This window comes from Lepidochelys kempii, chromosome 21 (genome assembly GCF_965140265.1).
Source record: "Lepidochelys kempii isolate rLepKem1 chromosome 21, rLepKem1.hap2, whole genome shotgun sequence".
Taxonomy (NCBI): Eukaryota; Metazoa; Chordata; order Testudines; family Cheloniidae; genus Lepidochelys; species Lepidochelys kempii.
In genome coordinates this window covers 9002119-9022797 of record NC_133276.1, presented here as the reverse complement: position 1 = coordinate 9022797, position 20679 = coordinate 9002119, and the positions used below count along the sequence as shown (strand labels likewise).

General features: G+C 48.6%; 1 protein-coding gene across 1 annotated transcript; it reads left to right on the top strand.

Moving 5' to 3' along the window:
* Positions 1 to 14866: 14866 nt before the first annotated feature.
* Positions 14867 to 18692, top strand: TOMM6 (translocase of outer mitochondrial membrane 6). The gene is made up of 3 exons (XM_073320481.1): positions 14867 to 15094; positions 17155 to 17259; positions 18317 to 18692. The coding sequence occupies exons 1-2, from the start codon at positions 14892 to 14894 to the stop codon at positions 17249 to 17251; spliced, it is 300 nt and encodes a 99-aa protein (XP_073176582.1). The 5' UTR covers positions 14867 to 14891; the 3' UTR covers positions 17252 to 17259; positions 18317 to 18692.
* The last annotated feature ends 1987 nt before the right edge of the window (positions 18693 to 20679 follow it).

Genomic DNA, 20679 nt, shown 5'->3' with positions numbered 1-20679 from the left:
TGGATGGCTTGTTCTGATCAGTCACTGTCGGTCTATGACCTAGCTGGTCTTACTAGGGAGATCTGCACCTGGCTAGTAAATCATCCATTTGTCTGGGTTGCTTTGCCCTATTATCTACACAGACCAAGAACCCACTGTAGATAAGACCAGACAAACCAGCTTTCTGTTTTTTACAACCTCTGAAGTTGTCTTAGCAGAGTTTTGAGAGCTGTGTCAAAAAGTCACACAAAGAAAACAGAAAATTCCCTTTCACATTTTCTGATAACACTGTTAAATAGATACTAGCTACTTTGCTAACATTATTTAATCTGCATTTATCTAACACAGTTAATTATACATTTTTTTACAGATGAAAGGCACTGAGGCAAAACACAGCTCTGGTTGCCTCAGTGTTCAAGCTGTTAGTACACTGCCATCTGCTGGCTTTGGAGAGATTAACATCCCCACATCACAGGCTGTGCTTAAACTGGCCAAACTTCCATTCATTTAAATATTATTATTATTATTATTATTATTCATGTTTATTATGGAAGTGCCTGGGGATCAAACAAAGCCAGGAGCCCATTTTGTTAGGTAATGCACAAACACTGCTCACAAATGCAAGTCCCTTATGCTTTCAATGGGACCTGGCCAATTTTACCAGTTCAGTGCAGGTTTATGAATCACCAAGGGAAAAACTACTTAAGTTTTCCCTAGAGTAAAATGTTGTTGCTTTTTAAAGCTCCCTCCCCACTTTTCAGAGACTTTTAAAGGAATCCATCTGTGGCTATAATGATAAGCAATATATGCTCTGTATCCCACAAAGCCTCGATCCTGCAAATCTTTATGCAGGTGCTTAACTTTACTCCTGTGAGCGGTCTCCTGCCATGACTTTAATGGAAGTAAAGTTAAGCACCTGCATAAGTGTTTGCAGGATCAGGAGTTAAACCAGAAATGCCTGAGCTCTCCAACTATAGGTACAACTATTATTGACAGGTTCCAGAGTAGCAGCCGTGTTAGTCGGTATCCGCAAAAAGAACAGGAGGACTTGTGGCACCTTAGAGACTAACCAATTGATTAGAGCATAAGCTTTTGTGGGCTACAGGCCACTTCATCGGATGCATAGAATGGAACATATAATAAAAGATATATATTACACACACACACATACATACAGATAAGTTGGAAGTTACCATACAAACTGTCAGGTTTCAGAGTAGCAGCCGTGTTAGTCTGTATCCTCAAAAAGAACAGGAGGACTTGTGGCACCTTAGAGACCAACCAATTTATTTGAGCATGAGCTTTCGTGAGCTACAGCTCACTGCATCGGATGCGTTCAGTGGAAAATACAGTGGGGAGATTTATATACATAGAGAACATGAAACAATGGGTGTTACCATACACACCATGCATCCGATGAAGTGAGCTGTAGCTCACGAAAGCTCATGCTCAGATAAATTTGTTAGTCTCTAAGGTGCCACAAGTCCTCCTTTTCTTCATACAAACTGTAAGAGGCTAATTAGTTAAGATGAGCTATTATCAGCATGAGAAAAAACCTTTTGTAGTGATAATCAAGATGGCCCATTTAGACAGTTGACAAGAAGGTGTGAGGATACTTAACATGGGGAAATAGATGCAATATGTGTAATGACCCAGCCACTCCCAGCCTCTATTCAAACCCAAAAAGAAAAGGAGGACTTGTGGCACCTTAGAGACTAACCAATTTATTTGAGCATCAGCTTTCGTGAGCTACAGCTCACTTCATCAACTTGGGTTTGAATAGGTTTCAGAGTAACAGCCGTGTTAGTCTGTATTCGCAAAAAGAAAAGGAGGACTTGTGGCACCTTAGAGACTAACCAATTTATTTGAGCATGAGCTTTCGTGGGCTACAGCTCACTTCATCGGATGCATACTGTGGAAACTGCAGCAGACTTTATATACACACAGAGAATATGAAACAATACCTCCTCCCACCCCACTGTCCTGCTGGTAATAGCTTATCTAAAGTGATCATCAAGTTGGGCCATTTCCAGCACAAATCCAGGTTTTCTCACCCTCCGCCCCCCCCCCACAAACTCACTCTCCTGCTGGTAATAGCTCATCCAAAGTGACCACTCTCCCTACAATGTGTATGATAATCAAGGTGGGCCATGTCCAGCACATGTGCAACCCACACAGCCGAGTTAGGCATTTAGGCTCCCTGGACAATGAATGGGGAGAGAGAAGCGCTTTAGAATGTGATCCGCAAAGCAGCGTACTAGACAGGGAATCTCCTGAGCTAACCGATGGGAGATGCTGAGTGTGTGTGTGTGCACACATGCATGCACACCCATGTACAAGCCAAGCTTTGCCCCTCTCTTTCGGAGACTAGGCTGCAGGGAGGCCCCAGACTCTGCTTTGCGATCAACGAACAGGAGCCTGCCCTCCATGGTGTTTCTTGCAAGACTGAATTAGGCCCTCAAAACAAAATGGTCAGAAAAGGAGGTGGTGTCGATGCACAACAGAGCAGCTTTGCAAGATCAGGACCTTCTCCCCTGCAAACCTGAGCTGCAAAATCCTGCAAATCCTTGCGCACTTACTCAACTACCCTGAGCTGTCCCACCAGAGAAGGCAGTGAAGTTAAGCACGTCCGTGTTGTGCAGGATTGGGGCCTTACTGACGTCTTTGCTGCTTCTGGCTGTTTTTTGGTAGTGATTTTTTTTAAGGCACGCTCCTCCTTGGAGCTGCTGCCCTCCATAGGTCTTCCCTATAAGTTCTTAAAAACATGGCTGTATTTCCTTAGAGGGGCTGAATGGATTGAGAACTTGCCATTAGTATTCATTAATTATTATTATGTATATGACAGTGATGCCTAAAAACCCCAGCCAATCTCAGGGCTCCCTTATGCTGGGCACAGTACACACACAGAGTGAGAGACAGCTCTGGCCCTAAAGAATTTGCAATCTACATAAACAAGGCAGACAAAGAGTGGAAAGGGAAACTGGAGGCACGGAGCAGGGAAGTGATTTGACTGCAGTCACCTGGGACCAGGCACAGAACCCAGTTCTCAAACGCTAATGCAGGGCCTTGTTCACTGGACCATGCTACCTCTCAGCATTCCCGAGGGCTGGACTACCTTGAAACTGTCTGGGTACTAGAGGTTTAGGCCCCAATAGTGAGTTCTACGGAGAAGTTTCCCTTACTGAAGTCCTTGCAGGCTCAGGGCTTATATCCCATTATCTAGATGTAAGCAGTGTCAGGATGAGCTCCACCCTGACATCTGGTGGTGAGGTGTGGCAAGTTGTGGAAAAGAACTTCAGGGGCAGATCTCATTTGCATAGGCACACCCACCACGCCTAGAATGAGACCATAGCTGCCCAAATGGTCACTTTGGCTGCTGTGGGATCCCCAGTGTCTCTGTTATTGGGGCAGGAAGAATAAATTGTTATTACCCTGATTATGGGAACTGTGCTTGGAACTGTACGTGGCCTTTTGTTACGATGGAGGGATTCACCATCATCTAAGTAGCACTCGCTAGGCAAGGGTCATGGGTTCCAAAACTGTGTGAATGGAGAGAGGCTGGGGACAAGTATTAATACTTGGTGGCATGGGCCCCTTGGTGAGGGCCTTACATGCTGATTGCACTTCCTCCTCTCTCCACTGTGGAATATCAGAGCTAATTTTGATTTCATTAGAAGTCTAGTTATAGGCTGCTGAGCTCACTTTGGGCTGACAGTGCCCCAGCACTGGGGCTCCCCTACTATAAGCTGAATTCACCTAAGAGCTGAAATCACTGAGTGTTGTGTTAAGTAGTGGGGGAGCCTGAAGATATATTGTGGAGCAGTTTGCGGGAGGGCTGGTGAAGCAGTTCGACACGGAGCAGTGTGTGGATGGCAGGAGCTGCTTGTGGGCCGTGGAGCTGAGTGAAGGAGTTCGTGGGGCGGCTGGCGGAGCGGAGCGCAGCTGAGCGAAGGAGTTCGTGGGGCGGCTGGCGGAGCGGAGCGCAGCTGAACGAAGGAGTTCGTGGGGCGGCTGGCGGAGCGGAGCGCAGCTGAACGAAGGAGTTCGTGGGGCGGCTGGCGGAGCGGAGTGCAGCTGCGCGAAGGAGTTTTGTGGGGCGGCTGGCGGAGCGGAGCGGAGCGCCGCTATGGAGCTATGGGGCGGTCAGCTTCAGATCACGTAAGGTGCCTCTTACCCCCGTCCCATTTCCACCCAGGTTGGGAGGTAAAGCTCCGCCGATAAACTTTCGAACTCTGGGGCTGCCCTGACCAGGGACAGAGACTTTTGGGGCATTGGACTTTTGGGGTTGCTGGACTCAAGAACCAAAGGGAAAAGGGCATGCCCCAATTTGCCTGGGGTGGGGTTGTTTTGCTCATGGGTTGTGTTATGAATCCTGTTGGTGGTGTTTCCCCAACATAATGCCACATTGTTTCTCTCTGTTATTAAAAGACTTTTGCTACACTCAGACTAGGTGCTTGCGAGAGGGGAAGTATTGCCTCTTGGAGGCGCCCAGCGGGGGTGGTATAGATTTGTCCCAGGTCACTGGGTGGGGGCTCGAGCCGGTTTGCATTGTGTTATTGGAATGGAACCCCTAGATATTGAACCCGGCCCTTGTTGCTGCCAACTCTGACGGGCAGAAGGGTTACATTTTTGGGGGCTCGTCCGGGATCGCCTGGGTCAGTACCCCTCGCAAGCACCTGTTGAGTGATCCACTACATTGGGAAACAATTTATATATTTTTTTTGTTTGTGCTTATATTTTGAGGAAATTACTGTTTGTATAATGGCTAATATGTCAGGTTTGTTGGGCCCTGGCTCAGCAGCTTCTAGCTCGGAGGCTGCAGCCTCGGCTGATGATTGGACAAAAGCTCTGGGGCAAATATTGGAAAAGGTTGTGCTGCCCCATGCTGAGTCAGACTCTTGTCGTAAGTTAAGATTATTTGCTGGGGAGGAGGAGTTTGAACCCTGGTTAGAGCATACCACTGAAATGCTGCAAGAGTGGGCCGTACCAGATGCAGAAAAGCGAAGATGCCTTATAGAGAGCCTTGGCGGCCCAGCATTAGATGTGATTCGCACCCTGAAGCTCATTGACCCTGGGGTCAGTGTGAAGGACTGCCTAGAGGCCCTTGAACACAACTTTGGGAGCGTAGAGGGCCCTGAAGACAGCTACTGTAAGTTCCTTAATTCCCGACAACAAAAGGGCGAGAAGGCTTCAGCCTACATACAGAGACTGGAGAGACTGCTTCAGAGAGCTGTCATGAGGGGAGCAGTGACTGCTGAGCAGATGGATCAGACCAGACTGGCTCAAATTGTAAGAGGAACTCAGTATCAGAACCCGATTCTACTTCATCTCCGGCTAAGAGAACGACGGGAACATCCCCCAAGTTACTCCCAGCTGATAAAAGAGGTCCGAGAGGAGGAAGAAAGGCAGGCTGCCAGTGAGTTTTGGGAAGCCCAAACATCGGAGCCAGCCAGCACAACACCACTGCAAATGGCCAGTGTACTGATGGTGAGCACCAGAGAGGAACTTGCCCAACAAATGCAGGTCCTGACGGAACGGATAGCTGAGCTGCAAAGTACCGTTGACCGAGTTAAGACTTCTAGGAATAAGAAGCCTCAAACTGTGGCGATTGAGAAGCCCGCACTTAGAGCCACCATCCCCCCCAGGCGAAGGGGGAAAGGTCAATTCTTCTGCTACCGATGTGGTCAGGATGGACACAGTGCTGCCAAGTGCCGTAATGAAGAAAACCCCTCCTTAGTGTATGGAAAGCTGAGGATCAGTTGGGAGAGATCCGGTAGCTGCCAGAGGGTCTGGGGACGGGGACCCCCCAGGTCTGCAGGATTTGAAGATTCCCCCAGAAAAGACTTTCCAGCTGGGATCCCTGCAGGACTGATAGGGCCTCGAGCAGAGGTCATGGTGAGGATCGAAGGGGTGGAGTGTAAAGCAGTGCTTGACACTGGATCTCAAGTGACTATTATATTTCAGTCATTCTACCAACAGATGCTTAGGCACTTGCCTATACAGCCACTGACTGGCCTTGGCCTATGTGGCCTCAGCATGGATGAATACCCCTATCAAGGGTATGTCATAGTGCACCTGGAATTCCCAGAGGAGGTTGCTGGGGTAAGAGAAGAGGTAGACACAGCTGCCTTAATATGCCCTGACCCTAAAGGGACTTCTGATGTGTCTGTGCTGATAGGGACCAACTCCAGTCTCTTCAAGGTACTCGCGGATTACTGCAGAAGGCGGGCTGGGGACCAGTACCTGAATACCCTGATGATCCATACGCTTTGTGCTGAAGCCTATAGGAAAATTGAGAGCGCTAAAAGGGACACATCTGAGCTACCGCTTGGGGCACTGAAGTACGCGGGCACAACCCCCTTAGTAGTGCCTGCAAGGACGGAGCAAGAAGTGCTTGTCATGAGTACCTGTCTGAAAGGCAGTAAAGGGAAGTTAGCAATGATAGAGCAGCCGATGGGAGGAGAGCTCCCTGAAGGAGTGCTGGTCCCCAGTGGAGTCATAACCCTACCTGCTGAAGCCCAGGAAAGGGTGACTATACTGATTGCTAATGAAACGAGTCGTGATATTTTTGTGAAGCAAGGACAAAAGATAGCAGACCTCTTTGAGCCTGAGTCGATTGTAAAACCCCAGTATGAAACTCCAGTTCCGGCAATAGACCCAGCAAAGTTTGACTTTGGAGATTCACCAGTGTCCGAGGACTGGAAAGATCGCCTGAGGAAGAAACTTTGTGAAAGATCCAAGGTGTTCTCACTGCATGAGTGGGATGTGGGATGTGCAAAAGGAGTAGAGCACAATATCAGACTACATGACTCTCGACCTTTCAGGGAGAGATCTAGGAAGATTGCTCTCTCTGAGATGGAAGATGTGCGACATCATCTTCAGGAGCTGGCTGCGAATGGCATCATTACAGAGTCCCGCAGCCCATACGCCTCACCCATTGTGGTAGTCCGCAAAAAGAATGGGAAAATCCGGATGTGTATTGACTACCGCACCCTAAACAGCCGTACGGTGGTCGACCAGTACACTATGCCTCGAGTGCAAGACGCCTTAGACTGTTTGCTGGGAAGCCAGTGGTTCTCTGTGTTGGATCTTCGAAGTGGATACTACCAGATCCCTCTGGGAGAAGAAGATAAGGAGAAGACAGCCTTCATCTGCCCATTAGGGTTTTATCAGTTCGAACGCATGCCCCAAGGGATTTCTGGAGCACCTGCCACCTTTCAACGTCTCATGGAGAAAGTTGTGGGAGACATGAATTTACTGCAAGTGTTAGTTTATTTGGATGACCTGATTGTGTTTGGAAGAACCTTAGAGGAGCATGAAGAAAGACTTCTTAAAGTGCTTGATAGGTTGGAGGATTATGGTCTGAAGCTTTCAATTGACAAATGCCAGTTCTGCAGAACCTCAGTGAAGTATGTGGGTCACATTGTGTCCCAAGAAGGTGTGAGTACTGATCCTGATAAAATAGAAGCACTCACTACATGGCCACGTCCAAGTAACTACAGAGAACTCAAGACCTTCCTTGGATTTAGTGGCTACTACCGCAGATTTGTGAAAAACTATGCTACGATTGTAAAGCCTCTGAATGATCTTACCAGGGGACATCAGTCCAGCAAGAACAAATCTAAGTCCAAGAATAAGGGGAGGTCCCCAAAGCCTCCTGTGCAGAGACACAATGGCCCCTGTGCACCATTTGGGCCACGGTGGGATGAGAGATGTGAAAGGGCTTTTCAAGAAATCATTACTTGCCTAACTCATGCTCCAGTCCTAGTTTTTGCTGACCCAAGCAAACCATTTATCCTGCATACTGATGCCAGTTTGGAGGGTCTGGGAGCAGTCCTGTACCAGGAAGTGGAAGGCAAATGTAAACCTGTAGCCTTTGCCAGTCGAGGATTGTCTGATAGTGAAACTCGCTATCCCACCCACAAGCTGGAGTTTTTGGCCTTGAAATGGGCCATCACTGAGAAATTTCGAGACTACTTGTATGGTGCTCAGTTCCAGGTGTGGACAGACAACAATCCACTGACTTATGTGTTAACAAGTGCTAAGCTGGATGCTACAGGGCAGAGATGGGTGGCCGCCTTGGCTAGCTATGAGTTCAGCATTCAGTACCGATCAGGGAGAAGCAATGTAGATGCAGATGCATTGTCCAGGCGTCCGCAGGCTCCAGAAGTTGCTGTGATACCCACAGATGGAGTGAGAGCTATTTGCAGTGTGAGTCGCCGAGAGCCAGAGGCCCGTGAAGACTTTCAGGGATGTGTTGCAGAAGCTTTGGGCCTGCCCCCTGAATGCATGCCTTCTGCTTCGGTGAACTATATTGCATTAGACCAATCTCCTTTGCCCATGCTCAATGCGGCTGACTGGCAAGAAGCCCAGCGGCAAGATATTGACATTCGTGATACACTACTTGCCAAAAGGGAGGGGCGAAGCCCGACTGCGGTTGTCCCACCTAACCCGGAGGGTAAACTACTATTGAGAGAATGGACCAAACTAAAACTGATTCAGGGAGTGCTACACCGAATGACCACTGACCCTTTACAAAAACAACGAGCACAACTAGTACTGCCAAAAAAGTACAGAGCCCTGGCCATGAGGGCCCTGCATGATGACTTTGGGCATTTAGGGATGGAGAGGACCCTGGAACTTATTCGTAGTAGGTTCTATTGGCCCCGAATGGCTGAAGATGTTCGCAGGAAATGTGAGACTTGCGCTCGATGTGTTCAAAGGAAAACTCTGCCCACGAGGGCTGCATATCTCAAGAACATCACCAGCAACAAACCTTTGGAGTTGGTATGCATTGATTTCTTGTCTGTAGAGGTAGACAAGAGGAATGTTGGAAACATTCTAGTAGTGACTGACCATTTTACACGGTATGCACAAGCATATCCCACACGTGATCAGAGGGCCACCACCGTTGCTCGAGTATTGTGGGACAAATATTTCTCAGTCTATGGATTCCCGGCTCGGATACACTCTGATCAGGGGCGGGATTTTGAGAGTCACCTTCTGAAGGAGGTGCTGAAGATAGCAGGAATTAAAAAGTCTAGGACAACGCCTTATCACCCCCAAGGTGATCCTCAGCCAGAGAGGTTCAATCGAACCCTATTAGATATGTTGGGAACTTTGCGACCAGAGCAGAAGGCAACCTGGAGCCAGCATGTCGCATTTCTGGTGCATGCCTACAATGCCACAAAGAACGATGCTACGGGAGTCACCCCATATCTCTTGATGTTTGGGCGAGAACCAAGATTACCCATAGACTTGTGCTTTGGTGTATCAGAGGATGGAGATAGCTATGAAACTCATCAGCAATATGTATCCCGACTAAGAGAAAAGCTGCGGGATGCTTATCGCTTAGCTACCGCTGCGGCTCGGAAGAACGCAGACCGCAACAAACATCGATATGATGCTAGAGTGCGTTCGCAGGAGCTCCAGCCGGGGGACAGAGTCCTGCTGCGAAATTTGGGTATTGCTGGCAAACACAAGATAGCTGACAGATGGAAGGCAATACCTTACCTGGTGATGGAAAAGCTGGGAGATCTGCCGGTCTACAAGATCAAACCTGAAGACGGTCCAGGGCAAATAAAGACGGTGCATAGAAACCTTTTGCTCCCTGTGGGGGAATTGGTAAGCACCCCTTGTGAGATGGGCCACGGCAGGGCCGCCGGGCAGAACAGAGGTGCTAGACCAAAGCCGCCATCCAACACAGACAGTGGGCCCCCTGCAGCTAACTTACCCCTATTCTGCACATCTGAGAGTGAGTCTGAGGAGGAAGACACAACCCTGGTGTATCCTGGGATGGAGACAAGATTTCAGTCTCGATCAGCTGAACCAAACGAGAGTTTTCCCTCTTCCGCCCTAAACCCAATGGCGGAACTATTTAGGCCCCTTTCTGATACCCCGGTGCTGCTGATGAGACCCCCCTGTGATGACACACACAGGTTATTGGACAATGGGGACAGACAGGTAGAGGATGTCCTGGGCACCTTGGACCCTCCAGCGTTAGAACTAGGAGTGCAGGGGCCTACGCCAGTAGCCGAGGGACCCTCCAGGGAAGCCTCTCCATCCGTCACTCAAGAGGATGTTCCCCTTACTTCGGCAACAGAGATTCTCAATAGACGAGACAGGGTGATAAGACCAGTGAAACGGTTAACTTATGATGCACCTGGGGTGACTAGTGAGGAGCCAATACATTTAGCACACAGGCTTGTGGAAGCTAAAGTGGGCTTCCTGAGGCCCTTTGGAGGAAACCAATGAGTTGGTATAAAGGGAGTGTGATTTGTCGGGACGACAAAGTCTCGGCTGGGGGGAGGATGTAAGCAGTGTCAGGATGAGCTCCACCCTGACATCTGGTGGTGAGGTGTGGCAAGTTGTGGAAAAGAACTTCAGGGGCAGATCTCATTTGCATAGGCACACCCACCACGCCTAGAATGAGACCATAGCTGCCCAAATGGTCACTTTGGCTGCTGTGGGATCCCCAGTGTCTCTGTTATTGGGGCAGGAAGAATAAATTGTTATTACCCTGATTATGGGAACTGTGCTTGGAACTGTACGTGGCCTTTTGTTACGATGGAGGGATTCACCATCATCTAAGTAGCACTCGCTAGGCAAGGGTCATGGGTTCCAAAACTGTGTGAATGGAGAGAGGCTGGGGACAAGTATTAATACTTGGTGGCATGGGCCCCTTGGTGAGGGCCTTACATGCTGATTGCACTTCCTCCTCTCTCCACTGTGGAATATCAGAGCTAATTTTCAGTGTCAGGATGAGCTCCACCCTGACATCTGGTGGTGAGGTGTGGCAAGTTGTGGAAAAGAACTTCAGGGGCAGATCTCATTTGCATAGGCACACCCACCACGCCTAGAATGAGACCATAGCTGCCCAAATGGTCACTTTGGCTGCTGTGGGATCCCCAGTGTCTCTGTTATTGGGGCAGGAAGAATAAATTGTTATTACCCTGATTATGGGAACTGTGCTTGGAACTGTACGTGGCCTTTTGTTACGATGGAGGGATTCACCATCATCTAAGTAGCACTCGCTAGGCAAGGGTCATGGGTTCCAAAACTGTGTGAATGGAGAGAGGCTGGGGACAAGTATTAATACTTGGTGGCATGGGCCCCTTGGTGAGGGCCTTACATGCTGATTGCACTTCCTCCTCTCTCCACTGTGGAATATCAGAGCTAATTTTGATTTCATTAGAAGTCTAGTTATAGGCTGCTGAGCTCACTTTGGGCTGACAGTGCCCCAGCACTGGGGCTCCCCTACTATAAGCTGAATTCACCTAAGAGCTGAAATCACTGAGTGTTGTGTTAAGTAGTGGGGGAGCCTGAAGATATATTGTGGAGCAGTTTGCGGGAGGGCTGGTGAAGCAGTTCGACACGGAGCAGTGTGTGGATGGCAGGAGCTGCTTGTGGGCCGTGGAGCTGAGTGAAGGAGTTCGTGGGGCGGCTGGCGGAGCGGAGCGCAGCTGAGCGAAGGAGTTCGTGGGGCGGCTGGCGGAGCGGAGCGCAGCTGAACGAAGGAGTTCGTGGGGCGGCTGGCGGAGCGGAGCGCAGCTGAACGAAGGAGTTCGTGGGGCGGCTGGCGGAGCGGAGTGCAGCTGCGCGAAGGAGTTTTGTGGGGCGGCTGGCGGAGCGGAGCGGAGCGCCGCTATGGAGCTATGGGGCGGTCAGCTTCAGATCACGTAAGGTGCCTCTTACCCCCGTCCCATTTCCACCCAGGTTGGGAGGTAAAGCTCCGCCGATAAACTTTCGAACTCTGGGGCTGCCCTGACCAGGGACAGAGACTTTTGGGGCATTGGACTTTTGGGGTTGCTGGACTCAAGAACCAAAGGGAAAAGGGCATGCCCCAATTTGCCTGGGGTGGGGTTGTTTTGCTCATGGGTTGTGTTATGAATCCTGTTGGTGGTGTTTCCCCAACATAATGCCACATTGTTTCTCTCTGTTATTAAAAGACTTTTGCTACACTCAGACTAGGTGCTTGCGAGAGGGGAAGTATTGCCTCTTGGAGGCGCCCAGCGGGGGTGGTATAGATTTGTCCCAGGTCACTGGGTGGGGGCTCGAGCCGGTTTGCATTGTGTTATTGGAATGGAACCCCTAGATATTGAACCCGGCCCTTGTTGCTGCCAACTCTGACGGGCAGAAGGGTTACATAAATATGCTGGATGAGGCTTTAGCTCCAGTTAGTTCCTGTTTTATGCAGAGAAGAGGCATATGGACAAACATTTTCAAGTTAATTTCCGGGAGCATCCTGAAATCCAGCTCCAATCACACTACCCTCCCATTAACCCCCCACTAGTACCCTCATTCAGTCTCTCCCCTCAATGCCTTGTACTCCCTGGTGTTAGTAGATATTAAACCTCTATCATTCTCTTAGACCTATACTAACCACAACCTTTGTATGCAAACCAAAGAGTATTCTGCCTTCTAACCCAAAGCATTTTGTCCTTTCTCTGAACTAGGGTGTATGTCCAAACACTGAAGTATATAGGATCAACAATGAAATCTCTTACCCTGACCCCACTGACCCATGGAGAATACGTCCAGATGTTCAGGCACAGACCCCTGGCAACTAACAAACAATGCCTGTTACCACAGATGTGTGTTGTGATGAACAAGAAGGTATGATTGATGAGGGGGTACTTATGATCTAAATATGTTCAGTTATTGTAAGGGGTATGTTTATTGCATGTTATCTGTGATTTAGGAAATGACCCAGTGAAAGGTGTTCTTAGCTCATTGGGAACGACTTGTTGGCACAGATGTTCTTAGCAATAACAACTGGGTTAGAAATCCCTTGAGTTGATCACTCGTGTAATCTGAGATACCATAAAAGAAGTTCCATAAGCAATTAGGTAAATTGAGATATCGAAAACAGACCACAGAGTGGGATCAATTGTGAGAAAGTAGCTTCTCTTCCTCACAAAGGAATTTCTTTGTCCCACACACTATAGAAGGGAAGAGTTTGGGGAAGTTAAGCTGGAGGTGGACAAGCAGCTATCACTCCCCTCATGCAGAGGGGCTGGTAAAGGGTGCTGTTCTTTCTGTACTCTGCTGGATCCATAGCTGACTAGTAATCTCTGATTAAATAATTCTAGCTGACATCACACATTATTATGAATCAGAACACGTACCGGTAGAACACACAGCAAGGCAAGAAGACTTGCAGTCCCCACAGCTGGGACCTGGAGAGGCTTTAATAAGCTTGGCAGCATTCATGGAAGCAGGGCTGCAATTACACTCAGAGACACAGACTGCTCTTTGCTGGGTGTTGCAGCAGAACAGAACCAAACCATGCAGGCTTGCCTCCCATCCCTGCTGCCCCAAGTCCTGAGGGGGCTTTAACCCCACCCTTAGGAGGCCAGGATAACCCCCTGCTCCTTACCTTTCCATTACTGACCTACCTCCACCTAGCCCAGGTGTCTTCAAATCTACCACCCTGCCCTGCCATTGGATGCCGAGCTCAGACAAGCCCACCCCTCCTGCAATCCCATTGGCAGAAAGGAGAGCAACCACATTACCTAAAAGCCTGTGCTTTAGCCACACATACACATCACTCTCTTTCCCTGGCTCAGGGAGAGAGGGCTTGGTGACTTGATGCATGTGGTTCTGGGTAATGTAGTTTTTAAGGAGGGTGATAATAACATTACTAAATAGGGAGTTTGGGGGTTGTTGCAAATGGGAGTGTCCCTGACATGCCAGGAGGCTTGGTCAGTCTGAGCCCTAGTCTACATTACAGAGTTAGCTCGACGCAAAACAGCTTATGTCGACTTAACTACATAAGCAGCTACACTAAAATTTTGCTTCCGCTGATGTAACTCGCCCACTACACCGACTTAATAACGCCACCTCCGCGAGATGCGCTGAGACACAGCCAATGTGGCTAGGTCAAAGCAGAGTCAGTGTAGACACTGCACTGCTCACATCAAGTGTTGCTGGCTTTCCAAAGCTGACCCACAATGCCCGACACTGACAGGTCAATCGGTGCAAGCGCTCCTGGTAAGGACATGCCCCACCGACACAAGGAGCAAAATGCAGACGTGAAGAAGTGATGTAATTACTTCGGGTTTCAGAGTAGCAGCCGTGTTAGTCTGTATTCGTGTTAGTGATGCATCCGATGAAGTGAGCTGTAGCTCACGAAAGCTCATGCTCAAATAAATTGGTTAGTCTCTAAGGTGCCACAAGTCCTCCTTTTCTTTTTGTAATTACTTTGGCGGCTGTACGCCAATGTAAATTAGGTCGCCTTAATTGTGTAGTGTAGACATGCTCTGAGAGAAGGTGCCTTGTTAATGTGCTGTTCGTAGGAGGCATTTGGATCCATGAATAATCTTAGCAAACTTTCCAACAGTGATTGTCATTCTAACTCTCTCCATCACTCACGTCTCAGTCCATGTCCTTTTCTTCTTTAGTCCCTAGTCCGCCCATATCCATGTTCTCAGAAAACCATATTCACGTCCTATCAAAGCTAGGGGTTATTTCTTTGGGTGTTCATGGGTTTGACCCTACAGGCATTTAAGGATGCAACTTTACAAACCAGAGCAGGGACTTCAGGGTCAAGGCCCTGGACTAGCATTATTTATATTCATTTTTCCCTATTTTATCTTTCAAGGGCTTGCACTTTGCACGCGGGGCGTTGCACGGGCCCTTGTACTTTGCACCCGGGGCTGGCATTTACCCTTGCGCTTTGCACACGGACGTTGCACGTCACTGCCTGGGCACATGGCCTGGCCCCAGGCGTGTGCTTTGCACACGGAATAAGGCTCGGGGGCTGCACGCTGGGATCGCACTTTGCACGCGCAGTGCTGCAGGGGGCCCCCTTCTGGGTACGTGCACGTGGCCCCTGCGCACGCGCAAGGCTCCAGGCCGCCACGCGCTCCCACGCCGCTTTCCCGCGTCGGCCCCGCCACGGAAGTGACGGAATGGGGCCGAGCCATGAACAGGATGTGACGTTTTATCCGCTGGCCGCACGAGCCGCGGCAGCCTCGCCCCGAGCACGCGGAGCAGCCATGGCGCCGGGCGGGCAGGCGGGCGGCGGTGGCGGCCCCGGGTCCCCCCGCGAGGGGCTGCGGGACTGGGTCCGGAGCGCCTGCCGCTTCGCCGCCGACAGGAGCGACTTCCGCAGGTGCCCCCTGGCCGGGCCCCCGGGCTGAGCGCGCTGCTGTGGGGTGAGGGGGGCCGGGGCCCCCCCGGGAGCCGTGACAGCGCCCCCCGACGGGGGAGTCCGGGGGGTCCCCCCCCGGGAGCCGTGACAGCGCCCCCCGACGGGGGGGTCCCCCCCCGGGAGCCGTGACAGCGCCCCCCGACGGGGAGACGGGGGGGTCCCCCCCCGGGAGCCGTGACAGCGCCCCCCGACGGGGAGACGGGGGGGTCCCCCCCCGGGAGCCGTGACAGCGCCCCCCGACGGGGAGACGGGGGGGTCCCCCCCCGGGAGCCGTGACAGCGCCCCCCGACGGGGAGACGGGGGGGTCCCCCCCCGGGAGCCGTGACAGCGCCCCCCGACGGGGAGTCCCCCCCGGGAGCCGTGACTGTGCCCCCCGACGGGGAGACGGGGGGGGTCCCCCCCCGGGAGCCGTGACTGCGCCCCCCGACGGGGAGTCCCCCCCGGGAGCCGTGACTGCGCCCCCCGACGGGGAGTCCCCCCCGGGAGCCGTGACTGCGCCCCCCGACGGGGAGTCCCCCCCGGGAGCCGTGACTGTGCCCCCCGACGGGGAGACGGGGGGGGTCCCCCCCCGGGAGCCGTGACTGCGCCCCCCGACGGGCTGTGACCTCAGCGTGGGGGAAAGCTGCTCTTCACGTGCCCTTGCAGGATCTGAGCTGTGGGCCTGTGGCTCCCCCCCAGGAGTCAGGCCTGGTTCCATGGCACTTATTGGAGCTGAGAGAGGGGGGAGGCTCTACATGTGCCTGGAACCTACCTTGCTCACTGAGGCTGTGGCCCCCAGAGCCCAGGAAGCGCGCACAGGCCTTTAAGCCATGACCGGGGTGGGTCACTGCAAGGGGTGGTGGCAGAGTTGGGTCAGGACATGGTGAAGACAAGTTAAAGGGAAACATTGCATTCAGTGAAAAATGCCGTTGAGGAAACAGAATCTGGAGCAGTGCTGTGTCTGCCCCATTGTTTTCAGCAGGGCAAGGTCCCTAAGTGACACCCTGAGAGGTGTGAGATTGTAAGGAGAAGGAGTTGTCTGGTAGCCAGAACTGGGGCCTGGCAGTCAGAGTTCCCTGGGTTCTGTTCCCCTCCAGCTGGGAGGAGGAAGACTGTGGTGTTGCAGCTAGACCAGGGAATGGGGCATCAGGAGTCCTGCAATCTACTTGTGGCTTTGTTACTGACTTGCCCTGTGACCTTGGACCAAGTGACAGCCTTCCTGGGGCTCTACTTCCACATCTGTAAAAGGGAGGAGGAGAACCTTTCCTATCTAGTAAGGAGGTTGAGGATGTATGTTTATTTCCTTTCAAATTTAAAGCACTTAATACAATTGTTATTAAGAGTTTGGTACTTTAGGGTAAAGATCCCAGACGTGTGAGGCAGGTAACATTTATCCTTTTACACAACATAAGTCAAGAATAATTCACAGGGCATCTCTAATAATTTTAAGCCTCTGTTGAAGAGAATACACTCCTGAAATAATTTAAAAAAAAAATCAAATTAGAAACAATTAAATCCTGTTCTCTGCATTTGCCTTTTTTCTGTTACCAAGATCTCTGGTATGTGAAAAACCTGACATCTGCTTGAGTTCATCTGATCCTGCTGCTTATTCCCTACCTGAAGTCATAATTCTGCTTGCCATAATTGTGGCAACAGCTAGTTACCATAGGAGGGGGAATAAGCAGCAGGAGAAAATTATTTCTTAAGACAAACATCCTGTTTTCATGGAAATCTCCCTAATATAGGATGAAGCAGGGGAAATACAGAATATAGATGGGAGTAGAATGGCTTCTAAACAGCAGGCCCTTCCTGAGGAGGCAGCAAAAAAGGGGAAACCCCCACCCACATCTAACATTGTTGCTTCTTCCAGCTATAGCATAGCTTGGCAATGACACTTAATATTTGTTTGTTTTTAAAGCCATCAGTGCTGGAGGTCTTGCTCTGTACATTTACAGTTGGTATTCTAGGTAGGAAACACTTTAATGTAGGCCAGACAACACCAGTTGCTTCAACAAATCTAACTTACTATGTATTTGTTTCAGAAACCTCATAGTTAACCTGGGGCTTTTTGCTGCTGGAGTCTGGGTAGCCCGAAACTTGACAGACATTGATTTGATGGCTCCTCAACCAGTTGCATAGCAGTACTAGTGAGTACCTGACATTGTGATAGTGTGGAAATACAGTTGTTGTTTGAATAATGAGAGGAAACAAACTAATCAGGATAATCAACGGTTTGGATAAAGGAGCAGCAATAGATATGGGAAGTTCTGGAGCTTTTGCATGACACAGGATTAAAAGACCGCAGTGCATGATTTTCTACAGAGGAAGACTGCTGCAGTCAAGTTGTGGGAACTGCACTTCTGGCTAATAGGGGCTCCACTGTGTGGAGCTATCAAACTTCAATATTAAAGTCTGTTTTGTGGAGGAGGAGTGTGCAAGCTAGAACTGGACTACGGGGCTGCGCAAGAGACTTCTTTAAAGTTCCAGGGCCTATGTCTCAGTTTCAAAGACTTACATAAATCTATGTCCACTTCCTTTGTAGGAGTCTCCCCTCCACTGCTTTATACTACCCCTTAGAGTTGTCAACAGCCTTCCACTTCCTGTGGATTGAGCTCCTCCCCCTCCTTTTTTCACACCTATTTTAGTGAAGCTGTACTAGTGTGATTTGCTCATTACTACATCCTTTTTTGCCAAGGCCTCAGGGTAAGGATGTTGTTTTGTAAACGGCCACTTACTGTGCAATCTGTGTTATGCCTTCTCCAAATATGTTGCGTATCTAAGACATTCTGATTAATGTAATGTACGGCACAGTCTCAACCTAGCCTCATGGTCAGTAATGGATATTCCAACCCAGCTGATTTTTAAGGTTACCTTAGGCTCCGAAATGCCCTTCAAATGGGCAGCAAAATTCAAATTACATAGATTTTTCCTTGATCCACATAATTATATAATCAGGTGAACATGCAAAAAGGTAGGCCCTGTAAAACTATAGGTATTTATATTGTGCCCTAAAATACAGTGTTCAGATACAAGACTGAACACCACCCATGCATTTAACCATCAACGGTAAGGTGTTTCACAACTCAAAGTGGTATTCTAGGGGAAACATGATTACCTTAGTGACTTCTCACCCAATGTCATTTTGTTACACTAGACCAGACACTTGGCTCTCTAACCCATCCTTTGTCTGATCTTTAATTGCAGATGTGAATAAAATGTACCTGCATCAAGTCTGAAGAGCTTCTAATCTCAGTGTGACAGGATGACCAAAATGATGATCAGAAGAGCTGTGTGGTGTTTGTTGCTTTTGTTCTAGTTAACTGAAAGTTCAGCAGCAGCTCTAAAATTGTATTTTAATTCAAGCATAGCTATCGTTCCACAATGAACAGTGATAAGTGAGGAGAAGCCATTTAACGCTTGATGTTTGTTGTATATTCAGTTCACCCCACTGAGCTCAATGTCTATTAAAGTAATCAGTTATATTTTCAAGACTTGTGAAGCTGTTGCATATTGAGTTTAATTCTGTACCATGTCTAGAAGCTTCTTATTAAATTATCATAAAATGTGTGAAATAATGACATTCTATTGCACTGGAATTTTATTCTTTTAATAGGAAACTTCATCTTACAAAACAAGGTGTAAAAAAGAGTAAAGATTTACAAAAATCATAAAAACATGATTCATATTTCACACCCAAAAGAGAAAGGAACAAGTCCTAATCCTGTGTTGTAAGCAGGACTTGTCAGCTATTTATTCAAAGGGAAAACAACATTTTTAAAAGCCCTAAGTAAACTCTAACCACCAGAAATGTACACGGATAAATGTTCAGACAGGATAAAGCTGGTGCATTTCTTTATCTTAAAGGAATTATGATTGTATGTTATACTTGGGGAAGAAGCTGTTTGGTGTTGCATAGCATTTTAGTGCCTTGGACTGGTTCTGCTAGTTGCCACCATTAAGTTGTTGTTGGAATCCAGCTGATCTTGGTGAGGCTATTCTATGGGAGGTGAAAGTGATGATATGGAGGATAGGCTCAGAAGCACTGCTCCTTTCTAGCTTTAATCATGTGCGTTGTCATGCTATAGCTACACAAACAGTAGCACATGTTCCAGCCCTGAGCATTATGCAGCACCACTGCAGCATGGCTTCAGATCCTTTGGAATTTTATGCATGAGTTCATCTATTACTGTGTTAAGAGGAGTCCTACACAGCACAGCCAACAGATTCAGGTGTCTGTTTTTTGGTGGGGTGTAGTGAGGGCCCTTCAGAGCAGATGGAGGAAATAAGTCAATTTCAGCTTTATCTAGTAAGTTAATTGGAAATAATCTCCGCCTAAATTTTCAGAACAAGTATTTCAGTATTCAGCAAAGGATGCTCATTATGAACTTAAGTCTCACTAAACAGGAGACATGTCCTCTTCCAACAAAAATTAAAAAGGGAAGAATATTGGATAGATTTAAACTTGATTCCTAAAGGTTTTTGACTTAACATCCTAACTTCTTCCTAGAACTTGGGTTCAGACAGGAGCCAGGTTATGCAGCTGTAGGCACACAATTCTGTCATGGTGAGTTACTGGATGTTGCCTGAAATAGAGCTCGTTTAACTTCCATAAGATTAGGAGCAGTCCTTCACCAATACATCTATGCACTGAAATGGCCAGCAATTAGTTAGATTCCTAGCTATCATCTGTGAAAGTCCTTGCAGCTAAGACAGCCTTGTTAATTACCAGAGCATGGTGTGTATCAGCTTAGGTAATTATTGATCAGGTAGCAGAAGCCTCTAGTACAGCTACACATAGCTTTGACTTAAAGCCCCCCACAAAAGTCACTGAAAAGCCAATGTCTGGCCAAGTTATTTTTTTCCCCTTCACACTTTGGGTTTCTCGCTCAAAAAAGCAAAAGAAACATCCATCCTTCATTTGTGCTTTCAAGAGAATGTTTAATGTTAAAAGAAAACTGTTCTTTCCAGCCTTGGCAAATATTTAAAGAACAGCAGTCTTCCAATGATCACCAAGCAAAGTGTTACTTTATAATGGGATTTTAAAAAGTACTTGGCCCTGGTTTAACTGCTCCTATTGAAGTCAATGGTGTAATTCCTATTGATTTAATGGGAGAAGAATTAGGCCAATCCAAGGGCTCTTCAAAATCCCAAACTTAATCACTATTCCATAAAGAAGCTTGGAAATCCATGATCAGAACTTGTAAATTAAGTTTACAATCTGGATCTAGACTGTTCTCAGTGGTAGCAGATGACAGAACAAGGAGTAATAGTCTCAAGTTGCAGTGGGGGAGGTTTAGGTCAGATTTTAGGAAAAACTTTTTCACTAGGAGGGTAGTGAAGCACTGGAATGCATTACCTAGGAAGGTGGTAGAAGCTCCTTCTTTTGAGATTTTTAAGGCCCGGCTTGACAAAACCCTGGCTGGGATGATTTAGTTGGGAATTGGCCCTGCTTTGAGCAGGGGGTTAGACTAGATGACCTCCTGAGGTCCCTTCCAACCCTGATATTCTATGAAGTTTATCTGTTATGTGAACATTTGTTTAAATTGGATTTTAAAACATTAAAAAGG